At 60.9% G+C, this 15627-nt stretch overlaps 1 protein-coding gene across 9 annotated transcripts in view; it reads left to right on the forward strand.

Annotated features, from left to right (window-relative positions):
• Nucleotides 1–677: 677 nt before the first annotated feature.
• ARID3A (AT-rich interaction domain 3A) overlaps nucleotides 678–15627 on the forward strand; it is a 35430-nt gene continuing 20480 nt past the window's right edge. Inside the window, exons 1-4 of one of the 9 annotated variants that reach the window (XM_061423403.1) lie at nucleotides 2394–2711; nucleotides 3138–3268; nucleotides 4398–5039; nucleotides 6010–6337. In XM_061423403.1, the coding sequence (XP_061279387.1) occupies nucleotides 4663–5039; nucleotides 6010–6337 (705 nt within the window). In that variant the 5' untranslated portion in view covers nucleotides 2394–2711; nucleotides 3138–3268; nucleotides 4398–4662. The other 8 variants (XM_061423400.1, XM_061423397.1, XM_061423398.1 and 5 more) reach the window with 8 other exon arrangements.

The raw sequence follows: 15627 nt of genomic DNA on the forward strand, positions 1-15627 counted from the left end.
GACTGAGCGCTGCTCAGAAGATGGAAATTATTATTGAATTATGATTACCCACAAGATAACCTTGTCTCTCCTTCTAGAAGGTGTGGGCAGTCAGGTTTCCAAGAGGAGGGGGCTGTAGGGGGTGGGGTGTGGGGAGGGTAGGGGTCATCAGGACTTAGCGATGAGCCCAACCAGGAATCCTGGACGCCATCCCACGGCTTTGCCAGTGCCGTGCCCACGGCTGGCAGCCTCTCCCTCTCCCAGACCCCCCTCCACCATGCAGCGCCCATATCGCAGAGCCCTGGTCCCCTCCCACCGACCCAGCACTGCTTTCTTTTCCTGTCACCGCAGATCCTTTGTTTATCAAGTCTCTAATCCCCACTTTACAGACTTGGAAACCGAGGCACCATTCCTGGGGGTGAAGTCTTTAGCGCTAGTAGCTTAGGTCCAAGGGACAGAGGCGAAACTCCGAGCCCGGTAGGTATATCCTCGGCGGTCGTTACAATAGATAGAGATCCCGGACCGGGCTCCTATGCCCTAACTCCATCCAGGCGGAGCCCCAACTTTCTCCCTCCCTCTTCCCCTGGGTCGCTTCCAGCCCTGCCTGCCCACTCGGTGTCCTATACACTCTGGCCCGCGGAGAGCACATTACCGACCGTCCCTAGATAGGGGCGGGGCATACCGCGTCCCTGTTCCCCTTCCCTTTTATTATTTATTATCATTTAAAGGGGCCGCGACTTGAAAATTTCCGTCCACTCTGTCCCCTTCCCTAACACCCCTGAGCTCTTGGAGCGTCTTCAGACCTAGCGCGGGGGGCGAGGGGGTGTCTGGGAAGGGGGAGGGGGCCTTACGAGAGCCCTCCCCACGTCCCGGGCCGCGGCGCTGAATCACCGGCGAGGTATTTGCATCTGAGAGCGATTTGTCACCCGGTGATTTGTCTGCGGGGCGGTGAGCGCGCCGGTGGGGGGGAGGGGAGGGGCGGGGGAGGCCGCGCGCGGGGAGACTTTTACCAATCGGGTCGGTGGGGGGTGTAGACGCGGACTCGGCTGGCGACTCGGTGAGTCGGCGCGCGGCACAAACCCGGCGGTGGCCGGGAGCCAGCAGAGCGCAGCTCGCGGCCCGGGCCGGAGGCCAGGCGCGGCCGGGGCAGGGCCGGACGCCAGGCGTGGGGCATGCGCCCCCCGAGCGGGCCCTGCGCCCCCCGAGCGGGCCCCGCGCGGTGAGGCTGGGGTAGTAGGTGGGCCGGCCTTTTAAAACGCGGGTTTCGTCCCGGGTGGGCGTCGCGCGCCCTGGAAGCTAATGAGGGGGGTCCCCAAAGTTGGTCAGGAACGTGGGTGCGGAAAGGCTACCCGAGTGGGTCGGAGTTGGGGCGATTTTCTCTTCGACGCCCTCGGAGCCCTCACCCCCTACCATATTGCGCGGGTGCGGGAGTGACCAGGGGTCGCGAGTGTGTGCGTCTCCCCCCACCCCCAGCGGAAGGAAATGGTCTTTAGGCGCGCGCGCGGGGGGCTATGTTCGGGGTTATTTCATTTATTGTCGCTGGAATCCGTGTTTTATTCTGGAGCTTCGAGGGGAAAGGGAGCGCTGGGTCGGGAGGGCAGTTCTCTGGTGACCCTCCTCAGCCTGGATGGTTTATTTATAAAGTGTCGGCTCTGGGGGCAGAAAGGGGCCCCTAGAGGGGACACCACGGGCCCCGCGGCCGGGGAGCGGGGGAGGCTCGGCCCGAGCCCTAACTCTTTGGCGGGGATCCTCTGGAAAAGCCCCCTCCCTCTTTAAGTACCCCCCACATACAAAAGCGGGCGCAGGAAGCGCGGGGAGAGCGCGTTGGTCAATTCCAACGTTCCGCGGACCCGGGGTGGCCGGTTTGTCAATAATCTTCCGTTTTCAGTCGCCCGGCCCAGAGGGTTTGCCCCCACCACCACCACCACCATGCAAATCGGTCGCTTTCCAAGAAGCCTTTGAAATCGGACTTGGGTTTCTGTCGTCTAATTTCTTCTCCCTCTTCAGTGTTTCTTTTCTCACTTCCTCCGGCCCACCCCCTCCGGACTCTCCTAGCCCCCTCCCCACCTTTCTGCCCCGCCCTCCCCCTCCTCTTCCCCTCGTGAAGTGAGGGCCCCCTTTCGCCACCCGCGGGGCCCAGCCTTGCACAACTCTTTAAATAACCGTGTTTTGCAAGCCCTGGGCCGAGCTGGTGACCTCTCTCCGGGAGGCCTGGGAGGGGGGAGAGGGTGTGGCCTCAGATCCCTCCTTGCCGCCCCCTCCAGCCAGGTCCCAGCGAACCCCCAGCAGCCCCCTCCCATCCCAGCCCGGTCCCTGCCTGGGACTGCCTTTCCCCTGGGGTTGTCATAAAGTGGGGGTAGGGCCAAGGACAAAGGGCTCTTGGGGGGAGGGGTCTGGAGGGGTGGGCGTCCTCAGCCTAGGGTTAATGGCAGCCACGGTGGGGGGGGAGGGGTGGCCAGGCCCAGGGGACTTTGGGGTTCCCACCTGCCCCCTCCACCAGCCCCTACGTGGAGTCCTGCTCTGCTCCCCTCCCCCACCCGTGGACCCGGAAGGGTCATTAAACCCAGTAGGCCTGGGGGTGGTGGCTTGGGGGGGAGTGGCTTCCTTTGGCCTCTTCCTTCTGCTCCCCCCAAAGGGAGGGGGCGATGCCCAGAGCATTTCCGTGGGGAAGGGGGGCTCATCTTGAAGTTGTCAATGGTGGGGGAGGGGCAGCAGACCAGACTAGACACTGGGTGAGAAATGTCCCTTCAGCACTTCTTGGGGCTGTGGGGGGACGGGTGACTGCCCATCCCCGGGGGTGGGGGCTGGGTGCTCTTCTGCTGCCTCTAAGGGCAGGCTGCGCTGGTCACTCTCTAGCAGTATGGCCTCTGAGAGGGTCTTTGTGCCCTGGGACCCCTGCCCCTGCTGAGTACTGAGGCCCTTTGGGGATGGGTCCCTCCCCACTTTACTGCAGGGGCCCCCACTTGCACCCCCACTGCCCTTTCACCCGTCCTGCTGGGAACCCTATCACTGGGGAGGGGCCCCCTCCCATGACTGGGGAGGTTGGGAGGGTCTCTACTATAAGACTCCCCTGGGGGAGGGGTCAGGCTTCTCTTAGCAGGTCACAGGAGGGGCTGGGAGACCAGCCAGCCTGGTGGCCTGTGTCTGCTGTCAACCAGGAGCCCCTGCCCACTGGCCCCTTCTGCCTGAAGAGATGCTCAGAAGCCTGTGGGGGTCACTGGCCGGCTGGAGTGGCTTCTGGACCCTCCTGTCCGCCCCCCCACAGCGTCTCAGTGATGTACCATCTTGGGTATCTCTGCCAGGCCTGTTGAGTTCTGCCTGGTCTATTTTATTGGAGGCCTGGGCGGGTGGGGGTGTGGCCTGGGCTGGGGTGGGGGCTGGGATGCAGATAGGGGGCTACATCCTCCTATCTTTGGTGGTGGCTCTGGGACATCTATGCCTGGAGCCCGCCCAAGGCCCTGGCAGAGCAGGTTGGCAGTGATCCAAAGGGACCCCAGGCTTGGGGAGGGGGACAGGGGGCAGAGTGGGCTGCGTTCTGGGTCCTGGGCCCCACTTGGGGACCCAAAGGGCAGGGAAACCGCCAGAGAGCATGTGGGGGCTGCTAGGAGGCCCAGCGTTCCCCTAGACCTGAGTTCTGGATTCGACCCCCAGTCTTGCCTGGAACCTGCTGTGTGCCCTCCAGCAGGACAACTCAAGCCTATTTTCTCCATTTGTGAAACATGGCCCATCCAGCCTCCTTCCATAAGTCTAGCGAGTGCCTTCTGGGGTTGTGCCTGCATCATCACAAACTTGCATCATTCCTGCTTTGGCATAGGGAGATGGGTACTGTATGGGCCCTGTTTTGCAGATGGGGAGACTGAGGCCTGGAGTAACTGAGGTTTAGAGATGAGGTGGGAGCTTGAGTAGGGAACCCTGAGCCTGTATACAGCAGGTGCTCAATCTGGGTCAGCCATGGTTTCTATGAGAAAGGAGGGTGCCTGGAACCCCCTGGGTCAGGCTGCACCAGCATGTCTGTGAGCAGTGCCTAGAACTCAGAACTGGAACCCGGAGCCCCCTGGACTCTGGCACCTAGTAGCTGGCTTTGACCAATCAGAGACCGGGAATACTTGGTCCCCTTGCTCTGTTTATGAAGCCATAATCCAGCTCTTTCTGGGGGGTGTTGTTTCTCTGTGGCCCAGACGGGTGGGGGCCGCCTCAAGGCCTTCAGGAGTCCAGTACAGAGTGACCCAGCTTCTCAGCCTGCTGGAGGGTGGATGGAGGGGGGAAGATGGGGCGAGCATGCTCCTCCACCTCCAGGGAGGCCCCCAGGTTTGCACCCTGATGGTCGTGGATGGAAGGGATTTTCCCAGAGGCCTTTGAGGTCTGACCTCAGTGGGGAGGAGCCCAGGTGCAATCTGACGGTCTCTTGTCACCCCCAGGTTTCTGTACACGTGAATGAGCCACCCGCCAGCCGCCGCCACCCCCTGGTGCCCAGTGTGAGAAAGGAGGTGTTGCCCGCCTGCCACTGGCATGCCCCGCCAGCCCTCAGCCTGAGCCCAGCAGCGCCTGCCCCTGCCCCTTGCCACCCTGCACTGCCCCGGCTCCCCTGCAGCCCCCACACTGCAGTGCGGCCGGGCCCCCTCCCCACAGGGGCCGCCCCCACCGCCCCCTCCTGGTGCCCGGGGCGGCCCGGCCCGCAGGGCCATGAAGCTGCAGGCTGTGATGGAGACGCTCCTGCAGCGGCAGCAGCGGGCACGCCAAGAACTGGAGGCCCGGCAGCCACCGCCGCCCTCTGAACCCCCAGCCCGTACCAGGGCCACTCTGGAGGAGGACAGGGAGCCTGAGAGCGCCCGGATGCAGCGGGCGCAGATGGCTGCCCTGGCTGCCATGCGGGCCGCTGCCGCCGGCCTTGGCCATGCACCCAGTCCCAGCTCAGAGGATGGGCCCCCCGGCTCGGAGGTTGAGGATGTGGCCCTGGAGGGGGCACCGGGCTCGCCCACCCCACCCAGCCGAGGCAGGGAGGCAGTCAGCCTCCCCATGGGCGATGGCCGCTTTGAGGATGCAGGCTCCGACGATGACCTGTGAGTCGGGGTCTGTGGGCTCCTTGTGCCAACCACATGCCCTGCACCGGCCACTCTCAGCCCTGGGGCACTGCCATAGAGGAAGGGCAAAACTCCTGTCCTGCTGACCTCCTGGGGCGTACCATCCTTTAGAATTCACTGGTGGACAGTTCTCCATCTATACCGCCCAAGATGGGGGCCTCCTGTCCCAGAGGGCTAACACACACGTGGCCAGTACAGCCACACTCTGCATCTGTAGCTTTATTTCACCTTAATTAAAATGGAGCTACTCACATGAGATCGGTGGCCCCCATCACCTAGCGAGGCTGTAGGAGGTTTAGTGATGGGGACAGACTTAGAGTCCACGGCCCAGGAGAAGCCTGCACAGAGCGGGCATCCATTGGCCCTTGTGTGTGTCTCACCAGCGTCTGATGCGGGTCCCAAGCTGGGCACTGGTAGGATCCTCCTGGGAAGAAGTTTGACAAGTCTCACATGAGTATGATTATTGGCTGTGATCATGCCAAGAAAATAAAGCAGGGATGTTGAGGCGAGGGGTGGCTGGGGCTGGAATCAACTTTTGGGGCATTGTGAGTGAAGGTCTACCTGTGTAGGTGACAGCCCTTAGGAGCTGGTGAGGGGAGCAGAGAACAGCATGCCTGGCAGAGGGAACAGCCTCAGCGAAGGCCCCAAGGCAGAAACAGGGTCCATGTATTCAGGGCCTAGTAAAGAAACCTGTGCCGAGGACGGGAGAGGTGGGATTAGCAGGTAGGTAGGGGGGGTTCATTGCCACAGGGACACCTCTAGTTGCTCTGGGCTAACTGGGAACAGGGCAGTAAGGGCCACACCCTGAGCAGTTCTGCTCATGGGTGCTCTTGACAGCTCACCCACGTCCAGACGGGGAAACCAAGGCTGGATACAATGGGACCCTTGCCCCAGGGCTTGAGTTGAGCTGGTGCCTTCTCCCCTGACCTGTGCCCCTTGTCCGCCCCAGGAAGCCAAAATGGGAGGAGGAGGAGGAGGAGGAGGAGGAGGAGCTGGAGGAAGACCTGGGAGACGATGAAGAGGACGAGGAGGATGAGGACTACGAGGACGAGGAGGGGCTTGGGCCTCCAGGCGCCGCCAGCCTGGGCCCCGCAGCGCTGTTCCCCCGCAAGGCTCAGCCGCTCCAGGCCTTCCGTGGTGACAGTGGATCCCGGGCGCTGGGTGGCCAGGAGCGCCCGGGGACTGGCCCGGCTGTCCCTGGAGGGGCTGCCCATGCTGCACCTCAGCTGCAGCCACCAGACCACGGGGACTGGACATATGAGGAGCAGTTCAAGCAGGTGGGCCTTGCGTCATAATTGGGGCTGTGGGTGGTTGCTGTCAGAGTCCTTCTGACCTGCCCTCAAGGGCCACGAGCTCGCCTGTTGGGCCTGGGGCATCCCATGGAAGCCCCAGTGTGGGATTGTGGCCCGTGGATGGGATGGGCCGGCCGGTAAATGCAAGGACGTGGGGACACATGGGGACAGGAGTCAGGAAGGGAAGTTTGGCAGACTCTGTCTGTACCAGAAGACCGAGCAGAGAGACCTAAGCAAAGTGGGTTCTGAGTGGAGGCCCTGGCTTGGGGAAAGGCCACCGTCCTATATTGGGTTCGGGGGGTCACGGGTACAGCCAGCAGGCGCGGCCAGAGGCATTGTCAGTGGCATCGTGTCTGATCTGTTGAGGCTGTGGCTGTGGAAGGGGCTGAGCAGGGTTGGCCACGTTGGTGTGGACGGCCAGTCAAGCAGCTCACTGGGCTCAGGAGGGGCGGGGAGGAAGCAGGCGTCCTGGTGCCGTCCCCACGGGCGGCCAGGGCAGAGGAAGTGGCCAGGCGGGGGAGCCTTTGAAGTCAGGCCTCGCCAGGCCAGGCAGATGGAAACCAGATGGCGGCTGGGGTAGCCGGCTGGGCTTGCATTCCAGTCTGAGGCCAGCTGGGCCCTGCCCTGACCTCCGAGAGTGGACATGGGGACTTGGCCTCCCAGGCCCAGTGCCCAGCCCTCATCTGGGCTCCACGGGGCTGGGGATGCGCCAGGCACATGGGAGCTGGGAGGTGGCTGTGTGTGGCCTTGGGGCACCCCCCAACCCATGCTGGCTTCCGGGCTGGGCAGTGGGACCCTCCTCGAGGGAGCAGGAGGCCCCGCCGCCGCCATGTGGGGAAAGGGTGCTGGGACCCTGGTAACCCTCAGAAAACTCAGACAAAGTATAGAAGCGGACATGCAGCATGAGGGGGATGAGCCAAGGCGGTGGTGGATGATGCAGGGGCAGGTGTAAAGGCAGGAGGGGAAGATGCCCCTGGAGTGGGCGTGGCCAGGGCAGTGGCCTGAGGGAGGAGGCCAGACTGAGGAAGGCAGGAGGGTTAATCCCCTGCCTGGGCATCTTGGGCTGGGTGGGGCTGCCCTGGCTTCCGGCTAGGTCCTGGCACGCAGTGCGGGGGGTGGAATGACACCAAGCAGACGTCACCTTCCCAGGGTGTGGCTGGCCACTCCTCACGCATGACCCTGGTTGCCCCCTTCGGCCTGAAGTCCCCATCCTGGTGTGTAGACCCCAACCTGCAACCTGCCTCAGTCTGCCTCCCCTTCTAGGGGCCCCACTTATGTCTGGGCAGCTGTCCGTCTACCTGTGCAGATGAGAAAACAGGCAAGGCATGAGGGGGACAGAGGGAGTGGTGGGTTTCTCAGAACTGAGCTCCTGACGTCTGTTGGGGTGAGAGTAACGAAACAGGAGTCTCATGTGTGATTTACATCAATGTTTGCCATCTGAGTTCAGCCCTCAGGGAGCCCCAGGCCGGAGGTAGAGCCAGACAGACACCCCTCATCTCACAGGGTCACTGCTGAGCAGGAGGAAGGGACAGCCCCGCCCAACCTGGTTTTGACTGGCCAGGCCCGGCAGAGGCCAGGGGTCAGGTGTTCTGACTGCAAAGCCCTTTCGGCCCATCAGGAGCAAAGTAACTCAAGGGGCTGTTGTCCTGCTGGTCTGGGAAATGGGTGATGTCTTGAGGACCCCCAGGGTCAGGGCACAGATGGGGAAACTGAGGCCCAAGAAGCACAGGGAACGCAGGTCATAAGTCAGCCTCATGCTTGTGGAGTGTCTATGGGATGCCCAGCTCCCCTGCCAGGGGCAAAAAAGGTCTGTAAACAGATGGGTGGGAAGATAAGACCCAGCCTGGCAGCCACTGGGGGATGTAGCTCATGGGCCAAGCCTGGTTGGCAGAGGAGCTGGGCACTTGTACCGTGGGGCACCTGTGCAAAGGCCCTGGAGTAGGATGTAGCATGGCTTGTGTGCGGAGGCCAGATGCTGCCACTGTGCTTGGCCCTGAAGGGCCTGGGATTGAATTCCCAGATGGAGGGGGCTGGGGGTGGTGGGGATATGGCAAGGTCTTAATTCCTGCCTAGCTGTGGCAGTTGCAGCCGCCTGCACTGCCCTCCTGCCCAGCTGGCAAGGCACCTGTGCGGCCAGTGTCAACAGTGGCCCGGGCCTAGCCAGCCCAACAGATGTTGGGGCTGTGTTGACTCTGGCGCCTGCCCCACCCCCTTCCTGGCACGTGGCAGCCGGGCCGGCCGGCCGCCTGCTTGGCACCATCTCTGCCTCTTCCTCCCCGGTCTTGGCAGGGCCCAGGCCTGACTTCCGCCCGAAAACCCTCGACAGCCGTGAAATCCCGCTGTCAGCCGCAGGGTTTGGGGGGCAGCCAGGCTGGGGAGGGGCCGGGAGCAGCAGGCTCACGGCCACGGAATCTTTCCTTGGAAGCCGAGAGCCTCGCTACTGGGCGGCCCCAGGGACACACGCTGATGGAGGCCAGGGTTGGCCAGGATTGCAGTGTGTCACGGGGCGCAATCAGCAGCTTGCCTCCTGCCATCAGATATCGCATCCTAGCGACATCCCAGTGGCTTCCTGTCACCAGCAGGGCTGTGCAGGGCTCTCAAGAAAGTGCTATCGTGGGGTTGTCAAGCAAACAGACTCAATCGCGGGTCTTCAGCCACTTAAGGACTTGAATCGTTAGTTTCAGTGACTCTGTAGATAAATGCTGGGATTTTTGCTCATGGTTTTATTGATATGAAATTTATGTAGCATGTGATTCAGCCATGGAAAGTGCAATTCAGTGGCTTTTCATGCATTCACGGGGTGTGCAGCCATCACCACCTTCAATTTTAGAACACTTTGTCACTTCAAAAATAAAGCTTTTAACATGTGCCCTTTCACTATTAGCCCACTCCTTCCCCTAGCTCCTGACAGCCAGTCTCTAGATCGGCCTTTTCTGGACGTTTGCCATCAGTGGAATCGTGCCCTGTGGGTCCTTCTGTGTTTGCTTCATTCATTGAGCATCCTGTTCTCAGTGTGTGTCGGTGCTTCTCTCCTTTTCTTGGCTGAGTAATGCTCCATTATGCACATGCCGTGCTTTTGTGCGTGTGTCTGTACACACACACACACACACACACACACACACACACACACACACACACACACACACACACACACACACACACACACTGCATTTTACTTACCCAGTCATCCCCTGATGGACACTGGGGTTGTCTCTCCCTTTGGCTGCTGTGAATGTATGTGCACGAGTTTGTGTGTGAATGTGTGCTTTCGGTTCTCACGGGCATGTACCTGGGAGAGGAGGTGCCGCGTCATATGATAACTCTGTGTTTAGTCTTCTGAGGAGCTGCTCTTGTTCACGGTGGCTGCTCCATTTTGCATCCAAGCCGAGGGTTCCAGTTTCTCCACGTCCTCGCCGACACTTGTGGTTATGACTCTGATTCCAGCTGTCCCTCCAGGGGTGGTGTGCTATCTCCCTGTGGTTTCAGTTTGCATTAAATGTTGGGATCTTTTTCCCCCTGCTTCCCAAGGTCATGCCTGCTCACCATCACTAGTAAATAAGCTCAGAGGTGTAGAAATGACGGTTCCAGGCGGTGTTTGTCACCTAACTATGCACAGGCGGCAGGCTGAGCGTCTTGCGAGTGTCTTGTGTATACTCACTTGGTGCTGGTGGGGGGCGCTGCGTTTGCACCATTGTGCAGGTAGGGAAACTGAGGCATAGACCAATGAAGCCATTTGCCCACGGTCACACGGGGGATGTGTCAGACTGGGACTTGACCACAGGGTGTACCAGAGGAGTGGACGGATGGGAAGGGGCAGGGGGCGAGCCCCACTGGTAAGGGTTTGGAGGGAACCTGGGTGGCTCTGAGCCTCCGTCTCCTCGTCTGAAACGGAGGTGGTCAGTCAGGGCCCCCCAGCAGGGTGTCAGAACCCAGGGTCTGGACACAAAGGCCCCCAGACAGGAAAGCCACCATCAGCCTCAGGTCCCCGACCCTGAGAGGCTGCCGCGTCCTTGCTGTGGACCCTGCCTGTCCCCCCTTCCCCTCCCTGCCCCGGGCCTCCTGGGGCCCCTTGAATTCCCATGGGTGTCCTTCTCCACACAAGCTTCTGTGGCCCCGGAAATGGGTTCAGACAACTTAGGGTGCAGCCATGGGCCCCAGATGCTCCTGCAGCAAGGCGCTGTGGTCACATTTTTTTTTTCTGGGTTTTACAGTTCACTTTTTTTTTTTAAATTATAGAAAATATACACACATATATTTTTAAAGTCCTTTTTTTGATTTCAGAAGTGACACTTGATACCATTCTTGTAGGAAAAAAAGGAAGGATTCCAGTGAGGTCTGAGCCTGCCAGCCTCCTCCCCAACCTTCCTGGTGTCAGCCACACCGTCTTTCCAGGCCTTTCTCTGTCCACTTACACAGAAGTGTGACGGGCAGGGTATTAAAGTGTGATGGGCAGAATATTGATGTGTGGTCTTTTGGGGGTTGCTGGGGTCTGCCATTCACTGAGCTGGACATACTGCTTTTCTCGTTTTTTTGCATCATTTTCACTCTTTATTTTATCAGTGTTTTGAGTAGCCTGGTTCTTTTAGCTGCTTCAGTTTCCCTTGTGGGGCCGATACCAACACGTTGGTCTTTTTTCCTATTTCCCAGTTGTAAACAACACTGCAGTAAACATCTCTTGGGGTTTTGTAGGGTGGGGGTGGGGAGCTGAAATTGCTGGGGCTGCAGGAGGATACGGCAGATACTTTCTTCACCTGGAAGGCCAGAGATGGACACGGGGACTCCAGCTGTGCAGTCCGGGCTGGGCTAGAGGGAAGGCTGCCCAGAGGAATGGGCTTTGGAACTGGGGTTTTGTAGGATGTGTAAGAGTCAGCCAGATGGCCAGAGAATGGTTAGGGTCTGTATCTTGGAACCATGTGGCTGGACCATGAAGTGGGAGGGGTAGAGGTGGGCAGAACAATAGGGCAAGCCAAGGTGGGCTCAGAGGGGGCCTTTGCAGGATTTAGCAGTGCTAGGGGAGGGAGAGAGACACTGGGAGAACCCTGCTGGGATCCATGGCCGGGCACCACAGCTAGGCCTGTGGGGCCAGGGAAGAGGGTGAGAAGTTTTGGGTGGAGGAGTGTATTCTGGGCACAGGCTGGAGGTCAGGCACTGGTTTCTGGGCCCAGTGACGTTTGGCCAGCATGCCGGGGGCGGAACAGGCCAGGGGCCAGGCCCGTGGGTCCTGTGGGCCAGCTCCGGCGCCAGGCGTCTTCCTGGGGAGCCAGGGCCCTGGGCCCTCTACTGGGGGTGGGACCAGTGCTGTGAAGCCCCCCAGGAGCCCAGCCTTGCCGTCCTGGAGCAGCACCTGCCTCATCAAAGCCACTGTGGCTGCTGGCACAGAGCCAGCTGGGCCATGGCGGATGCAGGGAGGGTGCCCGCCTGACAGTCCTGGCACCGTGCCCCCGCCCGTGCCAGCCTTGGGAACCACACTGACTCAGCCGGAAGAGCCTTATCTGGCCCCGGCGCCGCCGCCTGGCTGCCCGGTCACCGCTGTGGGGTCACCGCCACTGTGGCCTGGCCCCACGCCCACCACTGCTCCCCACCCTGGTCGCCGCTGCCAAGCGCCTGGCCCCTCCCCACGCTTTCTAATAACACACGCGGCTGTGGAGGGCGTGGTGGCCAGCGGGCATGGGGAGCACGTGGAGTCCAGCCGCTGACGTGGGCACGTGTGTGCACGTGAGGAAGGGCTGGCTACGTGGAGTCCCTGCTCAAGGGGCCCCATGTGCGTCAGAGTCTGTTTGTGGAGCTGGGTCTCTGGGGGCCTTGTGAGACCCCGTGGTGTCTGTGACCATGCGTGTGCCAGTGTGGCTCTCCCATGTGTTCATTCGAATGATCTGGGGCCACATGGACCCACCTACGGCATCTTTTATGTGTATCTGTCATCTTAGATGCCTACTGGTGGGTCTCTGCACCTGGAGTGTTTGTGTACATCTGCATGTGCCCGGACGTGACATGGACCCAAGCCATGTGGATGTCCTGCCAGTGTGTCTTGGGGTCTGGACACACTTGAGGGTGGCCAAGCTTGTGTATCCGAGTCATCAACCCTAGTGCCGTGCATGTTGGGGTGACCCTCTCCCATGGTGACCCTCTCCTCTGCACGTGGCTGTGTACCTGGGGGTCTGCAAGAACACACGTTCATGCCCCCCACCACCCCCCCAGCCCCTTGTCTCAGCAATCTTAAGGGTGTAGTGGGGCCCATTAACCGTTAGCCAGAAAGTCAAGCTGCCCCAGTCACTGGCTCGGATCAGTGGCCTGGACACAGGTCAGCGTCCCGTGCTGCCTTGCTGACGCAGCCCCAGGAGCTGCGAGGTGTGACGAGGGCCTCTGGGCTGCAGGGGCTCTCATCGTGTGTCCCATCCTCCTCCCCTCACATGCTGTGTGATTGTGGGTTGGGGTACACCCTCTCTGATGCAGAGGTGCAGTCGGGGGATGCCAGGCATGGCTCCCCTGCTCTGTGCCTTGGTTTCCCCATCTGACAGAGCCTCTTCAGCCCACCCATCCTTCTGACTCTGAGCCTTCACCCTCCACCGTGACTTAGGGGCATCCCAGGCCCTGTGGAAGACCCCGTCTACTGATGGCTGCCCACTGCTGGGTCCTGCTCCAGGCAGGGTCTGGGGCAGCTGGGGGTGCAGGCCATGGGTGGGCACGCGTTGGGGCGGGGCCGGACCGCCCTCCTCTACTCGCCCGGCTGCGCTCGGCCAGAGGACAATTGGGGGTCATGGGGTTAAACACTAGCCAATCTGCCTGTGGAGGCCCCAGCGCGGGACTCAGCCTTGCCCCTCGGTCAGGGCTGGCGGGCGTCTCACGGGGCCAAGGGGTAGGGGCAGGGGCAGGGAGGGCATAGAGTCAGCACCGCCTGCCCCCAGCAGGCTTGTGGCCCTTGGGGACACCTGCCTTCCAGACGACAAACCAGGGACAGATAAAACCCCATGTTCCAGGGAGAAATCTACTGGGGGCTGAATGGTGTCCCCAGAGTGACGGGACCTTGTTTGGAAATCCAGTCTCTGTAGATGCAGTTAAGATGAGGCCACAGTGGAGGAGGGCAGCCGGGGTCCTTATAGAAAGGCAAGGGACACACAGAGGCAGAGAATAGCCATGTCAGGGTGGAGGGGGAGATGAGTGATGTGGCCACAAGGCCAGGGCCCCCAGAAACTGGAAGAGACAGGGAGGACCCTCCCCTGGAGCCTCTGGGAGCATGGCCCTGTCCACACCTTGATTCCCAACATCTGGGCTCCAGAATCGTGGAAAAACAAACCCCTGTTCCAAGCCCCCCGGCCTGTTGCCACTGCAGGAAATGAACACAAAGTCCAGTGAGGGGTTTGGGTCCCTGACTCTTGGGGCTCAGCAGTGCCAGGCAGATGCACAGGGGGCCGGTCTGCCATGGAGCCTCCTCCAGACCCTGACTGAGTGGTCCATGGCATCGTGGATTGCTGTGGGCAGAAAGGCCAGGCTGCACACCCACGTGCGTATGTGCACGTGTGTGTGTGTGTGTGTGTGGCACTGGGGGTGTGCCTGAGAACAAAGCGCACAGAAGTGCCACCCACGTGGCTGCGTGGCAGTGGGGGCTCCGGGCCCAGTGGGCCTGGTGGGTGTGGCAGCCGAGGGCGGGGCGTCTGGGCCCAGTATCTGCGAGCCCGCCGCCGGGCAAGGGTGTGTCTGTGTGTGTCTGTGTCTGGCTGGACGGGTGTGTCCATGTGTGCCTGGGAACCACAGTGGGGTGGCGGGACCTGTCCTGCGGGGGGTGTCCATTGGGAGGGCCCACATGTGGGGGTGACAGCACACGTCCAAACGGGGGTGGAAAGGTCCATGTGCGGCCGTGGGGCAGACACGGGTGTCCACAGTCACGCAGGTCCAGGTGGGGGGCTGTGTGGTGTGTCTGTGTCTCTTGGGGTGGGGTGAATCCAGCTAGTGTCTGCCATGGAGCCTCCTCCAGAGGGGGTGTCTGGCATCTCTATCCAGGCTGCAGTTGCCATGGCCCTGGTGCTGTGCCACTTTCTCTTTCTCCCACAGGAGGGGCCTCTGAGGATCCCCATGGCCACTATAGCCTTTGCCCTGTTAGGCCATGCCCCCAACCTCACCCCCTTGCTTCCAATGTGGATCTTCTGGACTTGTGAGGTCCCCACCCAGGGAGGGGCTCCCCCAGCCCCAGGGCTGCCAACTCTGGATGGGGTGGACCACGTCCTCCTTCTGTTATTGTTGTTTAAATTTTATTTATTTTGGCTGTGCTGGGTCTTTGTTGTTGCGTGCGGGCTCCGCATTGTAGCAGCTTCTCTTGTTGCAGAGCATAGGCTCTGGGCGCACGGGCTTCAGTAGTAGTGGAGTACGGGCTTAGTTGCCCCACCAGCATATGGGATCTTCCCCAACTACGGATTGAACCAGTGTCCTTTGCATTGCAAGGCAGATTCTTAACCATTGGACCACACCTGGAAAGCCTCTTGTTCTTTATCCCCCCTCATTTAGGATGAGCCCCATAAGTTCTTCCCCAGGACTCCAGCCGGCCCTGGGTCTTCACTGAAGGCTGGAACCAATGTGAACTGTCCTCCTCCTGCTAGGCCACCATGCCTGGCACTGGGGGAGCCGGGCCTTGGCCTGGAAACCGACTGCGTCCGTCAGTCTCCACGTCTCTAGTTTCTGTCTCCCCCTCATGGCTCTCTCTCTTTCCTTTCTTGTCTCTGATCTCCAACCCCAATGCCCCTCTGCCCATCCTGCCCCCATCACCATGTAATTACTCATCTGCCCTTTTCCTGGGAGCGCCTGGGGACAGTGTGCATGGCCCCAGCTGCCACCTCTCCCGGCCTGGTGGCTGCTGCCCCACCTGGCACTCTGCCCAGCCAGCGGCCCGCCCAGCCCCTCCCTGTGCCCTCTGGCAGGTCCATGTGCCCGCTGACAGGGTGCTGGATTCTTAGACTGGAAGTGGGGCCCTAGGGCACTTCTGGGGTTATTGTGGGTGGGTTTTTTTTTTTTTGGCCACTTAGTATGCTTTCCAGGATCTTACTTCCCCAACCAGGGATTGAACCGGCACCCTTGGCAGTGGTAGTGCTGAGTCCTAACCACTGAAGTCCTGGGGGTTATTCCTTTATTCCATGCCATGGCTATCTGGGGGAGCCCAGCTCAGCTGATGTAGGTGGCAGCTGGGGAGGTGGGAGGTTCCAGGAGAGTGGTCCTCCCCTGCCATCAGGGGGCAGGTTTTGGTGGCACCCTGAGTCCGCTGGTCATTGTGAGGCAGATTGTGTTCC

This window comes from Bos javanicus, chromosome 7, assembly GCF_032452875.1.
Source record: "Bos javanicus breed banteng chromosome 7, ARS-OSU_banteng_1.0, whole genome shotgun sequence".
Taxonomy (NCBI): Eukaryota; Metazoa; Chordata; class Mammalia; order Artiodactyla; family Bovidae; genus Bos; species Bos javanicus.